The following is a 24,277-nucleotide window of genomic DNA, read 5'->3' as shown; positions in this document are numbered from 1 at the left end:
TGCTGAGGAGCCTCCCCAAGCCCTCTGATGCCCCCAGCAGGATCTGGGAACAAATGCAGCCCAGAGGAAGACATAGCAACTTGGGGTTACCTTGGAGACAGAACAGGAATCTGGATGTACTCTGCCAACGCAATGTCAATGAAGGGGTTACCTTGAAGGCCCAGAATGTTAACCTGACAGCAGTACAAGAACTGAGCTTAAGGTGCCTTCGTACTGGCACTATCACCGTGTGGACATATCTGAAATATTTCCTACATACTGCACTACTTCTGATCAGAGCCCTGTGTGACCCAGCCTCTGACTTTCATTGCGTGTCATTGATCATATGTATTATGAGATTCATCCTAAAGTATAAAAGAAAATACAATTCCAACTGCAGTACAAAATACATTTTATTTTTGTATTCTTGTATTCAAGTTTCACATACAACACTGTTAAAAGCAAATGAGCATCGTGGTTCTCTCAGTCCTTGACCGTCCATTATGCCTTCAGTAAACATTAGAACAACTTCCTGGGTTATACAGTCCAATATCACAAACAGTTACAACACAGTCATTATAGTTCAGCCATGGAGAGTGTTCATGCAATGTAAACATGTTAAATACAGAGGAACAAGTAAATGCAGTACGTTTCACATTTAATGCCAGAACCAATCACAACATGGGTACAGCTACAGTATAGTATGGTGTATTATTGCATATAACATGGTTATGGTCTATTAAACCTTTAGGTTAACAATTACATTTCAACACTCAAGCACTGTTAAAAAGAAAACCCTTAATGACGATTACACTAAATGTAGGTTCCATGGCATGGGGAAAGGGTATGACGACATGTTTTACTGAATTCCAGATGTGAAATTCAGCAATATGAGGTGGTAGTAGGAGTGTGTGTGTGTGTGTGTGTGTCTACTCGTCAGGCTTCCTCTTAGGTTTCTTGGGGTTGCGGGAGCGACTCTTGGCCTTGCACAGTGGACAGATAGGAGCGTTACGATGGATCTGCTGGTGGCATGACAGACAGGCCTGGAGAGAGGACAGAGATGTTAGTGTGTTATTACTATATAGACACACAGACGTCAGTACAGTGTCATTATTGTGTTGGTACACAGACAGGGGAGAGGTGTGTATGTGTGTACCTTCATAGGAGGGTGTGTACTGTGTACCTTCATGGGAGGAGGCTGTTGTCTGAAGGTGGCGGTCTGGCGGGCATCTTGTTTCCGGGAGACCTGGAGCTGTTGGGCCGCGGCAGCCGCTGCTGCAAGGGATTCTGGGATGGTGGGCTCATGAGGCTCCTTCTGCCACTCAGCCTTCTGCTTCTCAAAGTAACTATGGCAACAGAGATAGAAGATAGCAAAGAGAACAGTTGATGTGTGTGTGAAAGTGTGTGTGTATAGTATGTGTACTGACTCCAGAGAGAGTTTCTCCTCCTCTTCGTTGAGGTTGGGCAGTCTGTGAAGGCCCAGGGTCATCCTGAGGGCGTCGACATGTTCCTTCAGGGGTTTGTACTCATCATGGAGCCTCCGCGTCGTCTCCAGCAGCTTGTTCAGGTCGTTCTCTGACTGCTTTATAGTGCTCTCCATCTGGGGAGTAGGAGGACAGAAATACATAAACTATTAAAGGGTAACTCTCAACCCCTTCACCTTTAAAAAATGCATCCAGGTGAGAAGTTGTGGGTGGACAAACAGCTCTGGACAGTTATCTGACAGTGTTGAGGTGCAGAGTTCCTGACATCTAGTACCACTTGCAGTGTAAATTTGAATTCCCCATTGGGTGCATAATAAATAGTTGAAATTAGGTGTGTGTGGGCACGGGATGAATATTATAAATATATCTATATCTCTGCCTCGTGGGATTAGAACCCACAGACTGCACCACTAATCAGTTGTAGGAAGTTGCTATGACCACCATTGTCCTCTAGTTCTTGTTACAATGGATATAGTCTCGCTATTGTTATTTTACTGCTGCTCTTTAATTACTTGTTCCTTTTATTTCTTATTCATATTTTTTAAACTGAATTGTTGGTTAGGGGCTTGTCAGTAAGCATTTCACTGTAAGGTCTACTACACCTGTTGTATTCAGCATTTCACCGTAAGGTCTACTACACCTGTTGTATTCAGCATTTCACTGTAAGGTCTACTACACCTGTTGTATTCAGCATTTCACCGTAAGGTCTACTACACCTGTTGTATTCAGCATTTCACCGTAAGGTCTACTACACCTGTTGTATTCAGCATTTCACCGTAAGGTCTACTACACCTGTTGTATTCAGCATTTCACCGTAAGGTCTACTACACCTGTTGTATTCAGCATTTCACTGTAAGGTCTACACCTGTTTGTATTTGGCACATGTGACTAATAACATTTGATTTGACATAGATGTGGGTGAAACGGTAAACCAAAATGTAGAATGTGTGCCTTGCTGCCTTTTGAATTTTGTATAACGTCAGTAGTCTAGTCAAGGAAGCATCAAGCAAAATATATTGGTACACTCCACTATATATATATATATATATATTGGTACACTCCACTATATATATATATATATATATATATATATATATAGGTACACTCCACTATATATATATATATTGGTACACTCCACTATATATTGGTACACTCCACTGCCAAATAAGGTGCTTGTTTCTATACGAAACCAGAAGGTGGTACCACCCAGCACATCTAGAAGGGAGTGTATTTCATACCAAACCCCTCCCTTGAGGTGACGTATAGGAACCTTCTCCAGGTGCCTCTACATCACAATTTCAATGGTAGAGTTTAACCACTGGGGCAAAAAGAGCTAGATGTACTACTAAAAGACCAAATTACAAAACATTATGAACACCTGCTCTTTCCATGATGTAGACTGACCAGGTGAAACCAGTTGAAAGCTATTATTGATCTCACTTGTCAAATCCACTTCAAGGGGAGGAAACAGGTTAAAGAAGGATGTTTACGCTTTGAGACAATTGAGATATGAATTGTGTATGTTTGCCATTCAGCGGCTGAATGGGCAAGACAAAAGATTTGTGTCTTTGAACGGGGTATGGTAGTAGGTGCCAGGCGCACCGGTTTGTGTCAAGAACTGCAACGCTGTTGGGTTTTTCACGCTCTACAGTTTCACGTGTGTATAAAGAATGGTTCACCACCCAAAGGACATCCAGCCAACTTGACACAACTGTGGGATGCATCGGCATCAAGATGGCCAGCATCCCTGTGTAATGCTTTCAACACCTTATGTCCATGCCGTGACAAATGTAGGCTGTTCTTAGGGCAAGGGGGTGCAACTCAATATTAGAAAGTGTTCTTAATGTTTTGTAACTGTCAAAATGAACACACCAGAATTTAGGTTTCACTATAACTAAAAGCCTAAAACGTCTGTTTTTCAAACAACAAAAAAATAATGCGTTACTTTTTAAAATCTTTTTGTGCATTCAGAAGTCGAATAGTGGCTTCTGTCTCACACACACACACTCTTTATTGCTCTCTCTACTAGAGGTCGACCGATTCATCGGAATGGCCGATTAATTGGGGCCCATTTCAAGTTTTCATAACAATCTGAAATTGGTATTTTTGGGCGGCGATTTAAAAAAATAAAAAATAATTATACCTTTTATTTAACTAGGCAAGTCAGTTAAGAACACCTTATTTTCATTGACGGCCTAGGAATGGTGGGTTAACTACCTCGTTCAGGGGCAGAACGACAGATTTTCCCATTGTCAGCTCGGGGGATCGAATCTTGCAACATTACCAGTTAACTAGTCCAACGCTATAACCACCTGCCTCTCGTTGCACTCCACGGGGAGACTGCCTCTTATGCGAATGCAGTAAGCCAAGGTAAGTTGCTAGCTAGCATTAAACTTTATCTTATAAAAAAACAATCAAATCAATCATAATCACTAGTTATAACTACACATGGTTGATGATATTACTAGTTTATCTAGCGTGTCCTGCGTTGCATATAATCGATGCAACGCTGGGGAATGATTTAACAAAAGCGCATTTTGCGAAAAAAGCACAATCGTTGGATGACTGTACCTAACCATAAACACCAATGGCTTTCTTAAAATCAATACACAAGTATATATTTTTAAACCTGCATATTTAGCTAAAAGAAATCCAGGTTAGCAGGCAATATTAACCAGGTGAAATAGTGTCATTTCTCTTGCGTTCATTGCACGCAGAGTCAGGGTATATGCAACAGTTTGGGCAGCCTGGCTCATTGCGAACTAATTTGCCAGATTTTTACGTAATTATGACATAACATTGAAGGTTGTGAAATGTAACAAGGATATTTAGACTTAAGGATGCCACCCGTTAGATAAAATACCAAACGGTTCCGTATTTCACTGAAATAATAAATGTTTTGTTTTTGAAATGATAGTTTCTGGATTCGAACATATTAATGACCAAAGGCTCGTATTTGTGTGTGCTATTATGTTATAATTAAGTCTATGATTTGATAGAGCAGTCTGACTGAGCGATGGTAGGCAGCAGCAGGCTCATAAGCATTCATTCAAACAGCACTTTCGTGCGTTTTGCCAGCAGCTCTTCGCAAGCACAGCGCTGTTTATGACTTCAAGCCTATCAGCCTAATGGCTGGTGTAACCGATGTGAAATGGCTAGCTAGTTAGTGGGGTGCGCGCTAATAGTGTTTCAAACGTCACTCGCTCTGAGACTTGGAGTGGTTGTTCCCCTTGCTCTGCATGGGAAACGCTGCTTCGAGGGTGGCTGTTGTCGATGTGTTCCTGGTTCGAGCGCAGGTAGGGGCGAGAAGAGGGACGGAAGCTATACTGTTACACTGGCAATACTATAGTGCCTTTAAGAACATCCAATAGTCAAAAGTATATGAAATACAAATGGTATAGAGAGAAATAATCCTATAAATATATTAACTACAACCTAAAACCTCTTACCTTGGAATATTGAAGTCTCATGTTAAAAGGAACCACCAACTTTCATATGTTCTGAGCAAGGAACTCAAACGTTAGCTTTCTTACATGGCACATATTGCACTTTTACTTCTATAACACTTTGTTTTTGCATTATTTAAACCAAATTGAACATGTTTCACTATTTATTTGAGGCTAAATTGATTTTTATTGATGTATTATATTAAGTTAAAATAAGTGTTCATTCAGTATTGTTGTAATTGTCATTATTACAAATAAATAAAAATTGGCCGATTAATCGATATTGGCTTTTTTTGGTCCTCCAATAATCGGTGTTGGAGTTGAAAAATCATATTCAGTCGACCTCTACTCTACCCACCACATTGATATCAGCATGTATGAGTCGTAGCTCCTCTACATGGGCCATCTTCTCCTGCATTAGGAGGTCCATCTCCTGTTTGTATTCCTTCAGATGTTTCTCCTCAGACTCTAGGGACTCAAACTCTGACTTCAGACGAGACTTGATCTTCTGCATCTGTACCGTCTTATTCCTGAAATGATAGAAAACACAATTTAACCAATACATTACTACTTAGTTATCACTGTACACCCCTAGTTACCAATGTAACATGGGACTCTCAATCACGTCCGGTTGTGATACAGCCTGGAATCGAACCAGTCTTTAGTAACGCCTCTAGCACTGAGATGCAGTGCCTTGGACTGCTGCACCACTCAGTAGTTACATACCACTGGGCTACTTACCAATGATCCAGTTACCAATTCTACAGCATTAGGTAGTTACCTACCACTGCACTATTTACAATTGCAAGTATTAATTTGATTACAGGGCAGAAGGCACAAAGACAACATTCTGTCAGTTCAACTTCACATCACTCAATCATGCTTCAGAAACCAATTGCCCTAAGGCATCTTATTGTTTCTCCTTTATTTAACCAGGTTAGCCTCTTCAGATAAAAATGTTTTTTTTGTAAAGAAAGACCAGAACCCGAGACATCATAGTGTATTATTGTGTTGCTGTTTCAATAGATGGGTTTGTGAAACAAGGAGCATAAGTAATATAATGCATGCATAACCGACATATTCGTGCACGACATGCCATTGTTACAACTGGAGCAATTCTTGTCTAGACATCTTTTTTTCTACTGATGCCAAGCTAATCAGCGTCACATCTATTCAACAATGTGCAAATTTGCAACTGGTTCCGCCTGAATGAACTCAGACATTGGGGGAACCGGACCACCAACCATGGTTAGCCAATTATTAGCTAACGTTACCTGGCTAATGACAGAAAGCTAGCTAAGTAGCCAACTAGCCGATAATCTGGCAAAGCACTTCGCATCTGGATTTTTGTTGATGCAAACAGCTGGATTGGTTATGCATAATACATAACTAGCAAGCAATGTTGTAATGTGCAAAACAAAAGCGAGAGTTTATCTGCAGTTCTTTCAAGAACAATAGAACGGTCACCACTGCTGGCTAACCTTGATCAAGGCTATGTCGCCACATATAGCTAGCTCCCTAGCTCAATAACAAAGCCAAGACGCTAATATTAGCTTCTCGCTGCTCTTTTCCTGAGCCATCCAGCTACCTGATTTACCAGATGTGGTTTCTTTTTGAAGAAGAAAAAAAATCTTTACCGTATTTCCATAATGTTTTCTAGTTTGCACATTATCTCTTGTTCGTCCCCCATGATTTAGACTTTAGGCCCTGATAAATTAGATCTTAATGGAAGGACAGGGTGGTCTGCCAGCTAGCTAATAAAAACACAATACCTTCAGCCGTGACATGCGCTATGAAGCACCACGCATGCGCTAGGAAAGCCAGTGTCTACGTGTCCTGTACTGCAGTGACCCTGGCTGGAAACTGTTACATAGTGTCCGTCTGCCACTGAAACTATCTGATAAAACCCGTTACATCAGGGGTTCTTAAACTTTTTCAGCCTGGGACCCAAATAAGAAATTCTGTGTTTTCCTGGGACCCAAGCGTAGGAAAATATGCAACTATACGTAAATATCATTGCCCTTATGTCAAAAAAAAAAAGCAATATAGACAAAAACAAATAATGAAATACCCATAGATATCTTTTGTTTATTTTCCCCTATTAAAAACACTCTTACATACCTGTCTAGATTGGAACTGTTGCTGTTAAAATACAATAAATAATTTTATTCTGAACTTGAATAAACGGATTGATCACGTTACACAGATGTATAACAGAACACACACTTTTTGATCGTGCAACCCAAAGTAACAGTATAGATAAAACATTAGCAGGCCTACTGTACATCTTACTGTATAAATTATTGTTGATAGAAAGTCTAGGTTGGAACTGTTGCTGTTAAAAATACATATTTTTATATTCTGAACTGGAATAAACTGATCATATCACACAGATATAGACCAGAAAACACACACATACACAGTCCTAATGAGAGGTGTATGGCTGGTTGAAGTTTTCAACAAACATGTATATTCTGGGCTGCTTTAGACAGGAGAACCCTGACTTGCATATGTGTGTGGTGCCAAACTGTATCAGAACAATTTACTGCTTTCTCAGTCAGGCTGGAGACCGCTTCCTGCTGCATATGCGCAACCCAGAACTGTGTGAGTGTTTGCCTCAAAAAGCATCTTGCTTCAAATCAGTCAGTTTATTCCAGTTCAGAATAAAAATTATTTCCTGTAACAGCAACAGTTCCAACCTAGACTCGTTTTCAACAATAATTTCTATAGTAAAATGTACAGTAGGCCTGATCATTTTTAATCTTCATCTGTAGTGTTTCTTAGGGTTGCTCTATCAGTGGCTAGTTAGCTTGCTTTGGCTAACGTTAGCTATTAGCTGTATAACGTTAAAAGGCCAGGGGATTGTTGAAAGAGAAACTCACATCTACTACTATGAGATGGTACTCCCTTATTTATGCCTATCGTCACTTGTTATAAAATGACAATGCCTTGCTAGTTGAATTACTGTTCCACTTTTGAAGCACTGTTTCTTGAAGCCCGGTTCTGAAATCACTCCCTGGGTTTACCGCCATGTACAGTAGTGCCTGGATGTTTGGTCAGGACGTGTCGTTTTATTCATTTGTTCGTTTTGAGACTCATTACTAACCACTTCCCCACACACACAACAAAACAAAAAAAACATTGTGGGCGCTCCTCGTTATTTCTCAAAGTTTGTATGCCAGAGACAAAAAGTAATCACTGTATTTGAGTTTCATGACGATTGAGCTCAGTGAGAACGTGTGGGTAGCATGAGTCCATTTCCTGTGACAGCGGTGAAGAACAACAAGTCAGTGGCTTGAACCACAGCGCTGCAGCGGGTGGGTCGCGGAGGGATCTTCCAACAAAACTGGAGAACAAAAGATCCGGTAAACCGCGAAGCACACGGGTATCTCCCTCTCGCGCAGCTGCCAAACTGAGCGGAAACCGCTGCAAAGCAGATAGCGCGCTGAACCGAGAGCGCAGTTGCACTTGACCAAATCAATTCTAGTAATTCATGAAATAATTATACATTTACGTCGCGACCCATACTTTAAGAAACGCTGCGTAGCATTGTTGTTGTAACATTGTAATGGAAACGGTTGCATTGTTTCAATGTAATTCTAAAGATAATGATGCCAACTGCCTACACTCATAGGGTAAAGTTGATAGTAGATTTCTTATTGTGTTTCAATTCTTAAAACATTATTTTCACAAAATAACAATTACATGTTGTATTAAAAAAGAACAATGAAAAAGACAGAGGGTCTTTTACAAAACAACAACAATGTAGAAGTAGGAATGAATGTCTTGAGTGTTGTATTTACTAATCACTTTTTCCTTGGCTAGTGGCAATGTGGTCTAGGGTTTAAGGCTAGGTCTACAGTATATTATCAACATTGCCTTATATCATATATCTCATATGAAAGTATCGTATTCTAAAGGTGGATGTAAATTCAACGTCTTGTGCGCCATTTTGCGGTGGTCCTGTGAGGGTCAAGTGTTAGTACACCGCAATAATCCACCTTGAGTTAGATTCCTGGGCTGCCATTGGATTAGTCCTGAGAACACAACAATGGCTCGTTTTAATTCACCATAATCCCAGTGAATATTGAAAGCACTTTCATATGACTCTGTGGAGAAGAGGCTAATGCCGAAAGAAGAAACTCTCAGGAACGTAATAATATAGGAGATAAAATATTTACAAATGTCTTCTGTGAGTATCCATTTATACTCTTAATCCTATCAAATCTGGATTGAAGTTCAAATGTGGCTGTTTGTGTAAGATTAGGGTGAGATTGTGTAAATGTAGCATTTGACAGTAAAACAAGGCCAACTTTTTCCCATAGTAATGTCTCTGTTGCTCTGAGACTGAATAATGGTCTAGAAAACTATTTATTGTATATAATATGCTTACTTCCTTTATTGTGTATTTCACATTTCCTATTCTTATTTATTGTGTTCTTTTTCTAGTATTACATTGTTATTTATTATTGTATTGTTGGGGTTTTGAGTTTTCAAGAATCGAATTTCACGGTACGTGTGCATGTGACATTACAACTTGAAACCAGCCATTTTAAAGGTTTACGGTATTACTACCCTGAGTTATACCGTGTTTGTTAAAAGTTACATTTTTGTTTGTTAACCACTCACATCAGACACAAATGTTTTTTAAAGTTTGTGTTTCAACACAACAGTACGTTGTTCTGTGAGACACTTGTAGTACAGTGAGTTCACTCAACTTTGAAACTCAATCTTTTATATCTTAGCACTTTTGAGTAATATAAACATTGTACTTGTGGAAACATTCATATTTTTTGTGGTTGAAGTATCCTGGTCAGAATAGGCCGATGTGATCAACATTAAACATCTGATAATTGGCCTAAATATGTGCCTTCCTGGTTGGCCTGGTCGTCTCTGATCTCAGCTGTTTAGTAACTTTATCCCAATTTGCTCAGTGTTAATAGAAACCACCTCGGATATCCTAGCGAGGGCTACCTGGGATAGGTTTGAACTTATTATAGATATTTTTACTGTCCACACAATGTGGAAACTTTCACTAACATGATTGACATCAAAACAACAACAACAGAAACCTACACTACAGTTCTGTGTGGATCATGGAATCCTAGAATAAACCTTCCCCTGTTCTGAGAATACTCTCAACTCTATTTTGTTCTGAGAATTCTCCCTAAATAATATTTAACGTTTAAAAATACCTTGTGGGCTTCATGTTTTGCTTGTAGTCCCCTACGACCTCTTGCGATTGGATGATCCTGCAGGCTGAACAGAAAAATGTAAGAAACATAATTATATTATATTTTGGGGGTCTTCTACGTCCCTAAGAACCTAGCACACAATTTTACAATCATAGTAAGAGACATATAATTCGCTTAGCCCCTTAGTACACTGAACAAAAATATAAACGCAACATGTAAAGTGTTGGTCCCATGTTTTATGAGCTGAAATAAAAGATCCCAGACATTTTCCAGACGCACAAAAAAGCATATTTCTCAAAAATGTTGTGCACATATTTGTTTACATCCCTGTTGATGAGCATTTCTCATTTGTCAAGATAATCCATCTACCTGACAGATGTGGCATATCAAGAAGCTGATTAAACAGCATGATAATTACACAGATGCACCTTGTACTGGCAACAATAAAAGGCCACTCTAAAATGTGACATTTTGTCACACAACCCAATGCCACAGTCTCAAGTTGAGGGAGTGTGCAATTTGCATGCTGACTGCAGGAATGTCCACCAGAGCTGAATGTTAAATAACGTTGGAGGCGCCTGAAATTAAGAGAATTTGGCAGTACGTCCAACCGTTCTCACAACCGCAGATCACGTGTATGGCGTCGTGTGGGCGAGCGGTTTGCTGATGTCAATGTTGTGAACAGAGTGCACCATGGTGGTGGTGGGGTTATGGTATGGGCAGGCATAAGCTAAGGACAACAAACACAATTGCATTTTATCTAAGGCAATTTGAATGCACAAAATACCCATTTAAAAAAAAAAAGGTATCTGTGACTAACAGATGCATATCTGTATTCCCAGTCATGTGAAACCCATAGATTAGAACCGACTTAATTTATTTCAATTGACTGATTTCCTCATTTGAACTTTGAACTCAGTAAAATCTTTGAAATTGTTGAATGTTGCGTTTATATTTCTGTTCAGTGTATTCTGCATGCCTATCCCCTATTGTAAAGCATACTACCTATTATACTAACCATTACTCTATCTATGTGTTTTAATAGGCTATTAAGTTCTCTCTCCTCCCATTCATACTCCAGTTTGTGTCTATGTGAACGCCCTCTGGTAGATCAATGTTCGTGTCACCACCATGGACGCTGAGCTGGAGTTCGCCGTCCTGCCCAGCACCACTGGCAAACAACTCTTCGACCAGGTACGTGGACAGGCGGACGGACGGACGGACGGACAGACAGACAGGCAGACAGACAGACAAATCTTTGTTTCCTCGACTATGGACAAACAAGTGATCTTCTTCTTCATTGTTGTGTAGATAGTGAAGACCATCGGGCTGAGAGAGACCTGGTTCTTTGGCCTACAGTACCAGGACAGCAAAGGCTTCTCTACCTGGCTCAAACTCAACAAGAGGGTGAGTACATTCTCACTACTCTCCTCAGACAGTAACAACATATAGGACTGCCTCTTCCGCTGCCCTGCGCTCCTTCTCCAGACGCTCTACCTCCTCCTGGGCAAACGTCCTCTCCTTCTCCAGACGCTCTGCCTCCTCCTGGGCAAACATCCTCTCCTTCTCCAGCTCCAGGGCCCTGCGAGTCTGCTCATCCAGCTCTGCACGCACACACAGAGTAAACACACACGCATGCAAACACACACACACACACACACACACACACACACACACACACACACACCCATTCATTCACTTATTAACTCACTCATGTTGTTGCAATGCTGTAATGTTCCCAGGTGACAGCTCAGGATGTACGCAGGGAGAACCCTCTGTTGATAAAGTTCCGGGCCAAGTTCTACCCTGAAGACGTAGCTGAGGAACTGATCCAAGAGGCCACGCAACGACTTTTCTTCCTGCAGGTCTCACACACACACACACACACACACACACGACTACATGCGCATACACAGACACACACACACGAGCTGGCCAGACACACGTGCACACACACATACATCAAATCAAAGTTTATTTGTCACGTTCACAGGAAACAACAGGTGTGAACAGTACAGAGAAATGTTTACTTACAAGCTTTTCCTCAACAATGCAATGTTCTATATCAAAGGTAAAGGAGACCTGATTGTTTTCATCAAGGATCTCTCTGTACTTTGTTCCATTCATCTTTCCCTTGATCCTGACGAGTCTCCCAGTCCCTGCTGCTAAAGAACATCCCCACAGCATGATACTGCCACCACCATGCTTCACCGTAGGAATGTTGCCAGGTTTCTTCCAGACGTGACGCTTGGCATTACTTGGAGAGAATCTTGTTTCTCATGGTCTGAGTCCTTCAGGTGCCTTTTGGCAAACTCCACGTGGGCTGTCATGTACCTTTTACTGAGGAGTGGCTTCCTTCTGACCACTGTCGTGTCTTTACTATCATTAACTGAAGACTGATAGTTTTTATCAAAGATTCTCTGTAATTAGTTATTACGCGATTAACTGATTATTCACGTAACTAATTAACTAGGAAGTCGGGGCACCAATGAAAAATATTCAGATTACAAAGTTATCATTTCCTAAAATAACTTTTCAGATATTTATCTGATCAATTAGTCTTTGAATTAATGAATTATTTACTTTACCTCACGTTAGTCTCATTCCAAACGTCGTAAATTGTTGGTTATCTGCACGAACCCAGTCTTCACTATGAGTCATCCATACATCAATTGTCTTAAATCATTTATTTATTATTAACTAATTCACAGAAATGCATAAACAAACAAACAAACAGGGTAAATGTGGTTACATGAAATGATGGGAGAATGTGCCCTAGTGGGCTAAACCGGCATGGCGGCTTGTTAGACAAAGGGGAAGTGGGGGTCGACTAAGAAGTCACTACAGAGTGATAATTATAACAATTGAAAAGTTAGTCCTTTGCACATGAACGCTCACTCATTCGGGAACAATTGCAATCAATATATATATTTACGCTCAGTGTGTCGTCTTGATCGCTGGTGAAAAGTTCATTTCTTTTGTAGAATTGTCGTCTCTCTCCCCGTTGTGGTTAGAGGGGATTGTTCAGAGTGACAGAGTGATTTGTTATAGAATGGTTGTTTCGGCGGTTGTCGTTCTTCGCGTTCAATGATACCGAATTCCTAGCTGCAGACTAGTAATTAATATCAAAGACTTGTTCTTATTCTGCCGGTATCGATAGTCTAAGAGTTTAACCACGTGGTATGGTTAAAAGATTCAGCAATGGTCTACAACCTTTGTCTTCCTAATGGAGAAAAACATGGTCTGCAACCTTTAGCCATCTCGTAATTGAGGTAAGCTCGGTCTGCTGATCGAAAACCCGAGTGGGGGTTTTATTTGGAATGGCAGAAAAGGCCGTCCCAGGATGTCTGACCCTACTGGGCTCAGGGGCGGTCCTCTGATTTAGTTAACTCCAATCCCCTTTTTGAGTTTTCCTTCATTAAACAGTCCAAAATCACATGGTAAAATTGTGTAAACAGTATCATAGTCACTCATTCATCTTATACAACAATTAGATGTAAACCTCATATCTGGGGCTATTATATAAACAGCGTTATGGTAATGCAGCCACACCGTCTCCCATGAGCTTCCCAAGTCGTGACAAACGGACCAGTTCGTAGCTGGATTCTTCACCGATCTTTTATACTTTCTCCGGAACATGAAATTTGTTCGTACCTCAAGTTCAAGGTGGAAGATTTTCCTTTGTCCTCTATGAAAATGTACTCTCTCTATACTATGTGGCAGGGTCTTCTCTGGAATTTACGACCTCTGACCACAGCAGCCTAGTTGAAGGAGGCAAGGGGGAGGCAGGGAGAGGGGGACGGGTTTGCTATACCCAAAGAGGCTAATGTCATGACACCACTATACCATAAAGTCATGTTTGGTGGAGTACGGCAGAGAAGGTTGTCCTTCTGGAAGGTTCTCCCATCTCCACAGAGGAACTCTGGAGCTCTGTATGAGTGACCATCCATTTCTTGGTCACCTTCCGCAGATCTGTGCCTCGACATAATTCTGTCTCGGAGCTCTACTGACAATTCCTTAGACCTCATGGCTTGGTTTTTGTGGGACCTTATATAGACAGATGTGTGCCTTTCCAAATCATGTCCAATAAATTGAATTTACCACAGGTGGACTCCAATCAAGTTATAAAAACATCTTAAGGATGATAAATGGTAACAGGATGCACCTGAGCTCAATTTCGAGTCTCACATCAAAGGGTTTGAATACTTATGTAAATAATTTATTTCATATTTGAATTGTTTTTAATTTGCCCCAAAAAATTGACGAGGAACATTTTTATTTGATCTATTTTAGAATAAGTCTGTAATGTAGCATAATGTGGAAAAACTCAAGGGATCTGAAATGCACTGTATGTATATTAAGATGTACACAGGTTAGACACACACACACAGCTCACACTGTTTATAATGTATGTCACTGCAGGTGAAGGAAGGCATCCTGAATGATGATATCTACTGTCCTCCTGAGACGGCTGTGCTGTTGGCCTCCTACTCTGTTCAGACCAAACATGGAGACTACAAGAAGGACTACCACTTCCCGGGTTACCTCAGCAGGGACAAGCTGCTTCCCCAGAGGTGTGTCGTCTCTCCCTGTCCCCCTGTGTGACATACCTCAGCCCACAAACAGAAGCTAAACTGGTGATCATTTTGAAGAGAGATCTATTCCAAGTCTCCCTGGACGCTCCTCTGATTGTTGTCTTCCATACTCAGATCAGTGTTGGGGTCAATTCCATTTCATTTAGCAGACACTCTTATACAGAGAGAGTTACCTAGTCTGCTCTGGGATTTGAGTACCGGCCCAACGCTCTTAATCACTAGGCTACCATCTTCTCTCTACCCTCCTAATTGGCCCTTCTCGGTTCCTCTACCCTTAGGGTTCTGGAGCAGCACAAGCTGAACAAGGAGCAGTGGGAGAATAGGATAAAGGTGTGGCATGAGGAGCACAAGGGAGTGCTGAGGTAAGACCACATGTCCTCTCTACTCACAGTACAATCCAAGTTAACACTGGCTTACTTGTATTGCACTGATTTTACACTGATGTACAAAACATTAAGAACACCTTCCTAATATTGAGTTTCACCCCCCTCTTTTTCCCTCAGAACAGCCTCAAATCGTCAGGGCATGGACTTTATAAGGTGTCGAAAACATTGCACAGGGATGCTGGCCCATGTTGATTCCAATGCTTCCTACAGTTGTGTCAAGTTGGCTGGATGTCCTTTAGGTGGTGGACCATTCTTGATACACATGGGAAACTGTTGAGTGTGAAAAACCCAGCAGCTTTGCACTTCTTGACCCAAACCGATGTGCCTGGCACCTACTGCCATACCCCGTTCAAAGGCACTTAAATATTTTGTCTTGCCCCTTCACCCTCTGAATGGCAAACATACATAATCCATGTCTCAGTTGTCTCAAGACTTAAACATCCTTCTTTAACCTGTCTCCAATCCTTCATCTCCCGTAATTGAAGTGGATTTAAAAAAAACTAAAGTCAATGTCCGCACCCCTGTGGAAATCTAATTGGCATAATAAACAAATCCCCAGGAAATATATGTCAGTTTAAGCCAGAGATATCTTTAGTTTGCTTTGGATATGTCTCAATCCACCGCATTCGGACTTCTGCATATGTTTGTAAGACCATGAGACATCCCAGAAACCTCACAAAATCGTCTGTAGCATCCTAACGGTTTGTCCTACAAACACTCTATGGGAAGATGAGACTCTCATGAACACAATGGTGGTTCTCCGTTTTGCCCTACGACCCCCACAAGCGTCTTGGTACTCGTCTGAAATCGGTACAGCCGATCTGCCAACTTCTGTCTGTAACGTCCCAACAGTTTGGGCTACACACTAATAGGACACCTCTGTGGAAAGGTCTCACAAACACATTTTTTGTTGGTTGTTTTGCTCCACAGGCCACACAAGACTCGTCTGAAGGTCCCCCAGTACCAGTTGAAAAAGCGTATGGAATTATATATGGAGAATGTTTAGTGCCAAAAATAAGGGGTGAAATACATGTATAAAAATCTAAAAAAACAACAAGAAATGTTTCCTGATCTTTCAGATATTTTTATTTATTTTATTTTACCTTTATTTAACCAGGCAAGTCAGTTAAGAACAAATTCTTATTTTCAATGATGGCCTAAGAACAGTGGGTTAACTGCCTGTTCAGGGGCAGAACGACAGATTTGTACTTTGTCAGCTCGGGGGTTTTGAACTCGCAACCTTCCGGTTACTAGTCCAACGCTCTAACCACTAGGCTACCCTGCCGCCAGATATAGGACAAACACTTCAGAACAAACGTCTTTTACATTCTTTGGGGGACAATCTGTTATTCAATGCATTTGCTAATAGCAGTAAGACCACTTTAAAATATTCATCAAATAATAATACTTTTTTGGGATACATCAAGGGGTCTTAAAATTCAAAATAAAATATCTAAATGATCCTTGGTATGACCTTCTTAAAACATTTCCCTCCCCCGGTATATAGACAAGGTTTAGTCTGTAGACTGTAGAGGGTTCAGGTGACATTAATTAGAGATCATAGCTTTCACCTGGATTCACCTGGTCAGTCTATGTAATGGAAAGAGCAGGTATCCTTCATGTTTTGTACACTCAGTGTATGTAGAATGTGCCAAGCATTATGATAGCTGCATACAGAGCATCTTCCTCACTGATTGTCTTTGTGTGTCTATGTGTGTCTATGTGTGTCTGTGTGTGTCTGTGTGTGTCTATGTGTGTCTGTGTGTGTTTATGTGTGTCTATGTGTGTCTGTGTGTGTCTATGTGTGTCTGTGTGTGTCTATGTGTGTATATGTGTGTCTGTGTGTGTCTATGTGTGTCTATGTGTGTCTGTGTGTGTCTGTGTGTGTCTGTGTGTGTCTATGTGTGTCTGTGTGTGTCTATGTGTGTCTGTGTGTGTCTATGTGTGTCTGTGTGTGTCTATGTGTGTCTGTGTGTGTCTGTGTGTGTCTATGTGTGTCTATGTGTGTCTGTGTGTGTCTATGTGTGTCTATGTGTGTCTATGTGTGTCTGTGTCTGTCTGTGTGTGTCTATGTGTCAATCTGTCCCCAGGGAGGATGCCATGGTGGAGTATCTGAAGATAGCTCAGGATCTAGAGATGTATGGAGTCAACTACTTCAGCATCAAGAACAAGAAGGGTTCAGAGCTGTGGCTGGGGGTAGACGCTCTGGGCCTCAACATATACCAGAACACTGACAGGTTGGAACCGTTAACTACACTGAACAAAAATATAAACTTAATATGTCAATTTAGCAGTGCCCCATGGTGGCGGTGGGGTTATGGTACGGGCAGGCATAAGCTACGGACAACGAACACAATTGCATTTTATCTATGGCAATTTGAATGCACAGAGATACCGTGATGAGATCCTGAAGCCCATTGTCCTGTCATTCGTCTGCCGCCATCACCTGATGTTTCAGCACGATAATGCACGGCCCCGTGTCGCAAGGATCGGTACACAATTCCTGGAAGCTGAAAATGTCCCAGTTCTTCCATGGCCTGCATACTCACCAGACATGTCACCCATTGAGCATGTTTGGAATGCTCTGGATTGAGGAGTACGACAGCCTGTTCCATTTCACACCAATATTGAGCAACTTTACACAGCCATTGAAGGTGGTGTAGGACAACATTCCACAAGCCACAATCAACAGCCTGATCAACTCTATGTGAAGGAGATATGTCGCGCTGCATGAGGCGGAGTGGTCACACCACATACTGACTGGTTTTCTGATCCACGCCCCTCCCTTTTTTTTAAAGGTATCTGTGACCAACAGATGCATATCTGTATCCCCAGGCATGTGAAATCCATAGATTAGGGCCTAATTAATTTATTTTAATTGACTGATTTCCTTATATGAACTGTAACTCAGTAAAATCTTTGAAATTGTTGCATTTATATTTTTGTTCAGTATAGATCCGAATTCTCCATAGATTCATCATGATATTAGACTACTTTTGAAGTCTGAAAACATTGGATAAACGTTACTTTTGGAGTGAACTATTCTACAGTGTTTTCTTTATAGGATGACCCCTAAGATCGGCTTCCCATGGAGTGAGATCAGAAACATTTCCTTCAACGACAAGAAGTTTGTTATAAAGCCCATGGACAAGAAAGCCCCGGTACGTCACCTCTGTTTCTTTATCTGCTGTGTATTTGGTTATAAATCAACCTCTGACCCGTTTGTTAAGTATTAAAAAAGGTCACGTAATGTTTTCAAGAGGCATTTGTGGTAAATGAGTCTGTTCCAGGATTTTGTGTTCTACGCCCCTCGTCTACGGATCAACAAGCGTATCCTGGCGCTGTGCATGGGAAACCATGACCTGTACATGAGGAGGAGGAAGCCAGACACCATCGAGGTCCAGCAGATGAAAGCCCAGGCCCGTGAGGAGAAGACTAAGAGACAGATGGAGAAGTGAGGACAGAGACATGGAGAAAAGAGAGAGAGAGAGAGAGAGAGAGATGAGTTTGTTAGCACATGTTTACTCATCCCTTGTGTCCCTCGTTCCAGAGCTCTGCTCGAGAGCGAGAAGAAGAAGAGGGAGAATGCGGAGAAGGAGACAGAGAAGATCGCCAGAGAAACCATGGAGCTAATAGGCAGACTGAAACAGATTGAGGAAGAGACCAAGAAAGCTCAGGAAGGTCAGACTCATTCTGTCATCTGACAGTGTGTGTGCTGTATGTGCATGCATGCTTGTGTGTGTTCATATTATGTTGTGTGTGTGTGTGTGCATGTGTGCGTATGTGTGTATGTGTATGTGTAGAGCTGGATAAGAGGACTCGCAGGGCCCTGGAGCTGGAGAAAGAGAGGACGTTTGCCCAGGAGGAGGCAGAGCGTCTGGAGAAGGAGCGCAGGGCAGCGGAAGAGACCAAGGCAGCCCTCCTACAGCAGTCAGAGAGCCAGATGAAGAACCAGGAGAACCTGGTACACACATACATAGACACACACACACATAGATAGACAGACAGACACCACACAAAGACAGACAGGTAGCCACACATACATAGACAGACAGAGACAGACAGACAACCACACAGCCACACAGACAGACACACACACACACACGCACTATACATACACATGGATTTAGTACTGTAGATATATGGTGGTGGTGGAGTAGGTGCCTGAGGGCACACAGTGTGTTGTGAAACCTGTGAATGTATTATGTTTTAAAATTGTATAAACTGCCTTCATTTTGCTGCTCTAACATCAACTAATGGGGATCCATAATAAATACGAACAGACAGACGGACGGACGGACGGACGGACGGACGGACGGATGGACGGACCGACCGACCGACAGACAGACGGACACGAGGAGAATCATTTATTATTCTAAGGTTCTTTTTCCAGGCTACTGATCTGACCTCTAAGATCTCCCTTCTGGAGGACGTAAAGCAGAAGAAGGACGACGATACAAAGAGATGGCAGAAAAGGGTGAGAGAATAAATTAATAAATGAAGGAATTAATGAATAAATGTGTGCGTGTGCCAGCGTAACCCTCCATCTAACCACAGTGATTAAATGTGAGTGTGTGAGTGTGTGTGTGTGTGTGCTAGCGTAACCCTCCATCTAACCACAGTGATTCAATGTGAGTGTGAGTGTGTGTGTGTGTGCCAGTGTAACCCTCTATCTAACCACAGTGATTAAATGTGAGTGTGTGTGTTTGAGTGTGTGTGTGTGTGTGCTAGCGTAACCCTCCTCATGTGTGTGTTTGTCATCTGGCGATCATGGTGGATGTTAATTTGAAGACTAAAGTCATCCGTGTCCACATCCAGGACTCTGTGCAGGGGGACCACGACGAGACCGACGAGAGCAGCGCCGAGGCCAGCGCCGAGCTGACATCACCAGGCATGGTCAGAGACCGCAGCGAGGAGGGACGCATGACGGAGGCTCAGAAGAATGAACGGCTACAGAAACACCTCAAGGTCAGAAACACCTAACTTAAAGGGGAACTCCCATTAGTCCACTGTTGATACGGTCCCAAAATGTTTTTCATGTCAGCAGTCAAGTTGTCAAGATATTGGATTTTCATGAAGAAAAGTGTCACCAACCACATCATCATGATCCTTGCTCCAAGATGGCATAGCAGTCAGACGTCTTTTGTCCATGTCTTGTCGTGTCCCGTATATATACAGTGGGGCAAAAAAGTATTTAGTCAGCCACCAATTGTGCAAGTTCTCCCACTTAAAAAGATGAGAGAGGCCTGTAATTGTCATCATAGGTACACTTCAACTATGACAGATAAAATGAGAAAATAAAATCCAGAAAATCAAATTGTAGGATTTTTTATGAATTTATTTGCAAATTATGGTGGGAAAAAAGTATTTTGTCAATAACAAAAGTTTATCTCAATACTTTGTTATATACCCTTTGTTGGCAATGACAGAGGTCAAATATTTTCTGTAAGTCTTCACAAGGTTTCCACACACTGTTGCTGGTATTTTGGCCCATTCCTCCATGCAGATCTCCTCTAGAGCAGTGATGTTTAGGGGCTGTTGCTGGGCAACACGGACTTTCAACTCCCTCCAAAGCTTTTCTATGGGGTTGAGATCTGGAGACTGGCTAGGCCACTCCAGGACCTTGAAATGCTTCTTACGAAGCCACTCCTTCGTTGCCCGGGCGGTGTGTTTGGGATCATTGTCATGCTGAAAGACCCAGCCACGTTTCATCTTCAATGCCCTTGCTGATGGTAGGCTTTGTTACTTTGGTCCCAGCTCTCTGCAGGTCATTCACTAGGTCCCCCCGTGTGGTTCTGGGATTTTTGCTCACTGTTCTTGTGATCATTTTGACCCCACGGGGTGAGATCTTGCGTGGAGCCCCAGATCGAGGGAGATTATCAGTGGGCTTGTATGTCTTCCATTTCCTAATAATTACTCTCACAGTTGATTTCTTCAAACCAAGCTGCTTACCTATTGCAGATTCAGTCTTCCCAGCCTGGTGCAGGTCTACAATTTTGTTTCTGGTGTCCTTTGACAGCTCTTTGGTCTTGGACATAGTGGAGTTTGGAGTGTGACTGTTTGAGGTTGTCTCTTTATCCACACGATAGCAAGGGGTGTAAAGCCATAACACATACGTTTTTCCAGCAGACTATGATCGATAATGTCAAAAGCCGCACTGAAGTCTAACAAAACAGCTTATAAAAACTTTTTACTATCAGTTTCTCTCAGCCAATCATCAGTCATTTGTGTAAGTGCCGTGCTTGTTGAATGTCCTTCCCTGTAAGCGTGCTGAAAGTCTGTTGTCAATTTGTCTAGAGTAAAATAGCATGTATCTGGTCAAACACCATTTTTTCCCAGAAGTTTAATAAGGGTTGGTAACAGGCTGATTGGTTGGCTATTTGAGTAGGTAAAGGGGGCTTTACTACTCATTTATTTATTTATATTCTTATTTTTTTGCCCCATTTTCTCCCGAATTTTGTAGTATCCAAGTGGTAGTTACAGTCTTGTCCCATCGCTGCAACTCCCGTACGGACTCGGGAGGGGCGAAGGTCAAGAGCCTTGCGTCCTCCAAAACACAACCCAGCCAAGCCGCACTGCGTCTTGACACACTGCTTGCTTAACCCGGAAGCCAGCTGAGGAAACACTGTACACCTGGCGACCGTGTCAGCGTGCATTGCGCCCGGCCCGCCATCAGGAGTCGCTAGTTCGTGATGGTATAAAAACATCCCTGCCGGCCAAACCCTCCCCTAACCTGGACGACGCTGGGCCAATTGTGCACTGCTCCATGGGTCTCCCGGTCACGGCCGGCTGTGACAGAGCCTGGACTCAAACCAGGATCTCTAGTGGCATAGCAAGTGCCCTAGACCACTGCGCCACTCGGGTGGCGGGCTTTACTGTTCTTGGGTGAAGGAATGACTTTGGCTTCCCTCCAGGCCTGATGGAACACACTTTCTAGTAGGCTTAGATTGACGATAGAGCAAATAGGAGTGGCAATATCGTCTGCTATTATCCTCAGTCATTTCCCATCCAGGTTGTCAGACCCCGGTGGCTTGTCATTGTAGATAGACAATCATAATTTTTTCACTTCTTCCACACTCCATGACCTTTAACCTTAAACCCATGACTCTAATTCATGACCATGACAGAGGTCCAGAAGGATGACCGACTGACTATACAAAAGCCAGACCCTAACTTATTTAACATATAACCTATGGCCCTAACCTAACCATAATTCTGCATGGTTGGGTTCAGTCCTGACTAAATGTAAAAACGTCCTCCAGGCCTGAGCCCTGAAATGAGAGCTATGGTTCTTAGACGACATGCGTTACACATTCATTCCCATGGATAGTATATTATGTTGACGCTCCACAGGTTTATTTGTGTCCTTGTTGTCCGTTTGTCCTCAGGCCCTGAGTAGTGAGTTGGCCAGCGCTCGAGACGACAGTAAGAATACTCCCAACGACCTGATCCACGCGGAGAACGTTAAGGCCGGCCGGGACAAGTACAGGACCCTCCGTCAGATACGACAGGGCAACACCAAGCAACGCATCGACGAGTTTGAGTCCATGTGAAGGATAGAAAGAATGCGAATGAGAGAGAAGGTGTGTGTGTGTGCGCGTGTGTGGGAGTGTGGGAGTGAGAGAGAGTGAGAGAGAGGGTGAGAGAGAGAGAGTGAGAGAGAGAGTGTGAGAGAGGTGGTACTGAATCTATGTATTTAAATGGGAGTCATATAGGCAGGTACAGTGTAATTACTAAGTCATTAATGCTTCTCCCTAGTAGTGTGTTGTCCCCTGTGACTAAAGAGTGCCAACTTCATGGGATTTGTAGTTTGGTCAAGTAAAATTCTGTGGACTACAGACTGTACTACTACTAGTACCACAATCAAAGTGAGTGATGATACTATTAATCATAATATATCATAATTTATGCTGCTTTTGCTCATGGTTTTTGCAATCTTGAAATGAATCTATGCAAAATAATTATTAGCTGATATAGCATGAAAACCATAATTATTAGATTAGTGACTTGATATAGCACAGGAAGGGTATGGACAGATTAGTGACAGGAAGGGTATGAAAACCATAGATTTTTGGATTAGTGATGGATAGATTAGTGACAGGATTGGTATGGATAGATTAGTGAGAGGAAGGGTATGGATAGATTAGTGACAGGAATGGTAAGGATAGATTAGTGACAGGAAGGGTATGGATAGATTAGTGACAGGAAGGGTATGGACAGATTAGTGAGAGGAAGGGTATGGATAGATTAGTGAGAGGAAGGGTATGGATAGATTAGTGAGAGGAAGGGTATGGATAGATTAGTGAGAGGAAGGGTATGGATAGATTAGTGAGAGGAAGGGTTTGATCTTAATTGCAATATTTTCTTAGGATGTTATTTCACAGGTACAGTTGAAGTCGGAAGTTTACATACACTAAGTTGACTGTGCCTTTAAGCAGTTTGGAAAATTCCAGAAAATTATGTCATGGCTTTAGAAGCTTCTGATAGGCTAATTGACATAATTTGAGTAAACTGGAGGTGTACCTGTGGATGTATTTCAAGGCCTACCTTCAAACTCAGTGCCTCTTGACATCATGGGAAAACCAAAAGAAATCAGCCAAGACCTCAGAAAAAAATTGTAGACCCCCACAAGTCTTGTTCATCCTTGGGACCAATTTCCAAACGCCTAACGGTACCATGTTAATTTGTACAAACAATAGTACACAAGTATAAACACCATGGGACCACGCAGCCATCATACCACTCAGGAAGGAGACTCGTTCTGTCTCCTAGAGAGGAACGTACTTTGGTGCGAAAAGTGCAAATCAATCCCAGAACAACAGCAAAGGAACATGTGAAGATGCTGGAGGAAACAGGTACAACATGATCTATTTCCACAATAAAACGATTCCTCCACAGTAAAATGATTCCTATATCGACATAACCTGAAACGCCGCTCAGCAAGGAAGAAGCCACTGCTCCAAAACCATCATTAAAAAGCCAGACTACGGTTTGCAACTGCACATGGGGACAAAGATCGTACTTTTTGTAGAAATGTCCTCTGGTCTGATGAAACATAAATAGAACTGTTTGGCCATAATGACCATTGTTATGTTTGGAGGAAAAAGGGGGCAGCTTGCAAACTGAAGAACATGTGAAGCATGGGGGTGGCAGCATCATGTTGTGAGGGTGCTTTGCTGCAGGAGGGACTGG

The 24,277-nt window shown here is 42.1% G+C and overlaps 2 protein-coding genes across 10 annotated transcripts; one reads left to right on the top strand and one right to left on the bottom strand.

Moving 5' to 3' along the window:
• Nucleotides 1–374: 374 nt before the first annotated feature.
• On the bottom strand, nucleotides 375–11,940 carry LOC112238716 (zinc finger C4H2 domain-containing protein). 5 transcript variants are annotated; one of them, XM_024407251.2, is made up of 5 exons: nucleotides 11,816–11,940; nucleotides 10,105–10,168; nucleotides 5,268–5,439; nucleotides 1,136–1,579; nucleotides 375–1,022 (listed from the first exon to the last, which is right to left on the bottom strand). In XM_024407251.2, the coding sequence occupies exons 1-5, from the start codon at nucleotides 11,817–11,819 to the stop codon at nucleotides 909–911; spliced, it is 798 nt and encodes a 265-aa protein (XP_024263019.2). In that variant the 5' UTR covers nucleotides 11,820–11,940; the 3' UTR covers nucleotides 375–908. The 5 variants fall into 5 exon arrangements, with proteins under 5 accessions (XP_024263019.2, XP_024263023.1, XP_024263024.1 ...); XM_024407255.2 differs by lacking the exons at nucleotides 10,105–10,168; nucleotides 11,816–11,940 and adding an exon at nucleotides 6,547–6,719 and having other exon boundaries at nucleotides 1,136–1,325; nucleotides 1,407–1,579; XM_024407256.2 differs by lacking the exons at nucleotides 10,105–10,168; nucleotides 11,816–11,940 and adding an exon at nucleotides 6,547–6,717 and having other exon boundaries at nucleotides 1,163–1,325; nucleotides 1,407–1,579.
• LOC112232760 (moesin-like) lies at nucleotides 7,456–23,076 on the top strand. Of its 5 annotated transcripts, none has more exons than XM_042303348.1 (15): nucleotides 7,456–7,513; nucleotides 10,132–10,182; nucleotides 11,215–11,298; nucleotides 11,416–11,511; nucleotides 11,847–11,969; nucleotides 14,527–14,678; nucleotides 14,978–15,061; nucleotides 17,176–17,322; nucleotides 18,150–18,246; nucleotides 18,376–18,539; nucleotides 18,636–18,766; nucleotides 18,889–19,049; nucleotides 19,479–19,562; nucleotides 19,904–20,053; nucleotides 22,474–23,076. In XM_042303348.1, the coding sequence occupies exons 2-15, from the start codon at nucleotides 10,156–10,158 to the stop codon at nucleotides 22,636–22,638; spliced, it is 1,665 nt and encodes a 554-aa protein (XP_042159282.1). In that variant the 5' UTR covers nucleotides 7,456–7,513; nucleotides 10,132–10,155; the 3' UTR covers nucleotides 22,639–23,076. The 5 variants fall into 5 exon arrangements, with proteins under 5 accessions (XP_042159282.1, XP_042159284.1, XP_042159280.1 ...); XM_042303346.1 differs by lacking the exon at nucleotides 7,456–7,513 and adding an exon at nucleotides 8,285–8,544; XM_042303347.1 differs by lacking the exon at nucleotides 7,456–7,513 and adding an exon at nucleotides 8,574–9,101.
• Nucleotides 23,077–24,277: the final 1,201 nt, after the last annotated feature.

Source organism: Oncorhynchus tshawytscha, linkage group LG21, assembly GCF_018296145.1.
Source record: "Oncorhynchus tshawytscha isolate Ot180627B linkage group LG21, Otsh_v2.0, whole genome shotgun sequence".
In the NCBI taxonomy this organism is placed as follows: Eukaryota; Metazoa; Chordata; class Actinopteri; order Salmoniformes; family Salmonidae; genus Oncorhynchus; species Oncorhynchus tshawytscha.
Note: the sequence above shows the minus strand (reverse complement) of the source record. Positions and strands in the feature narration are given on the sequence as shown.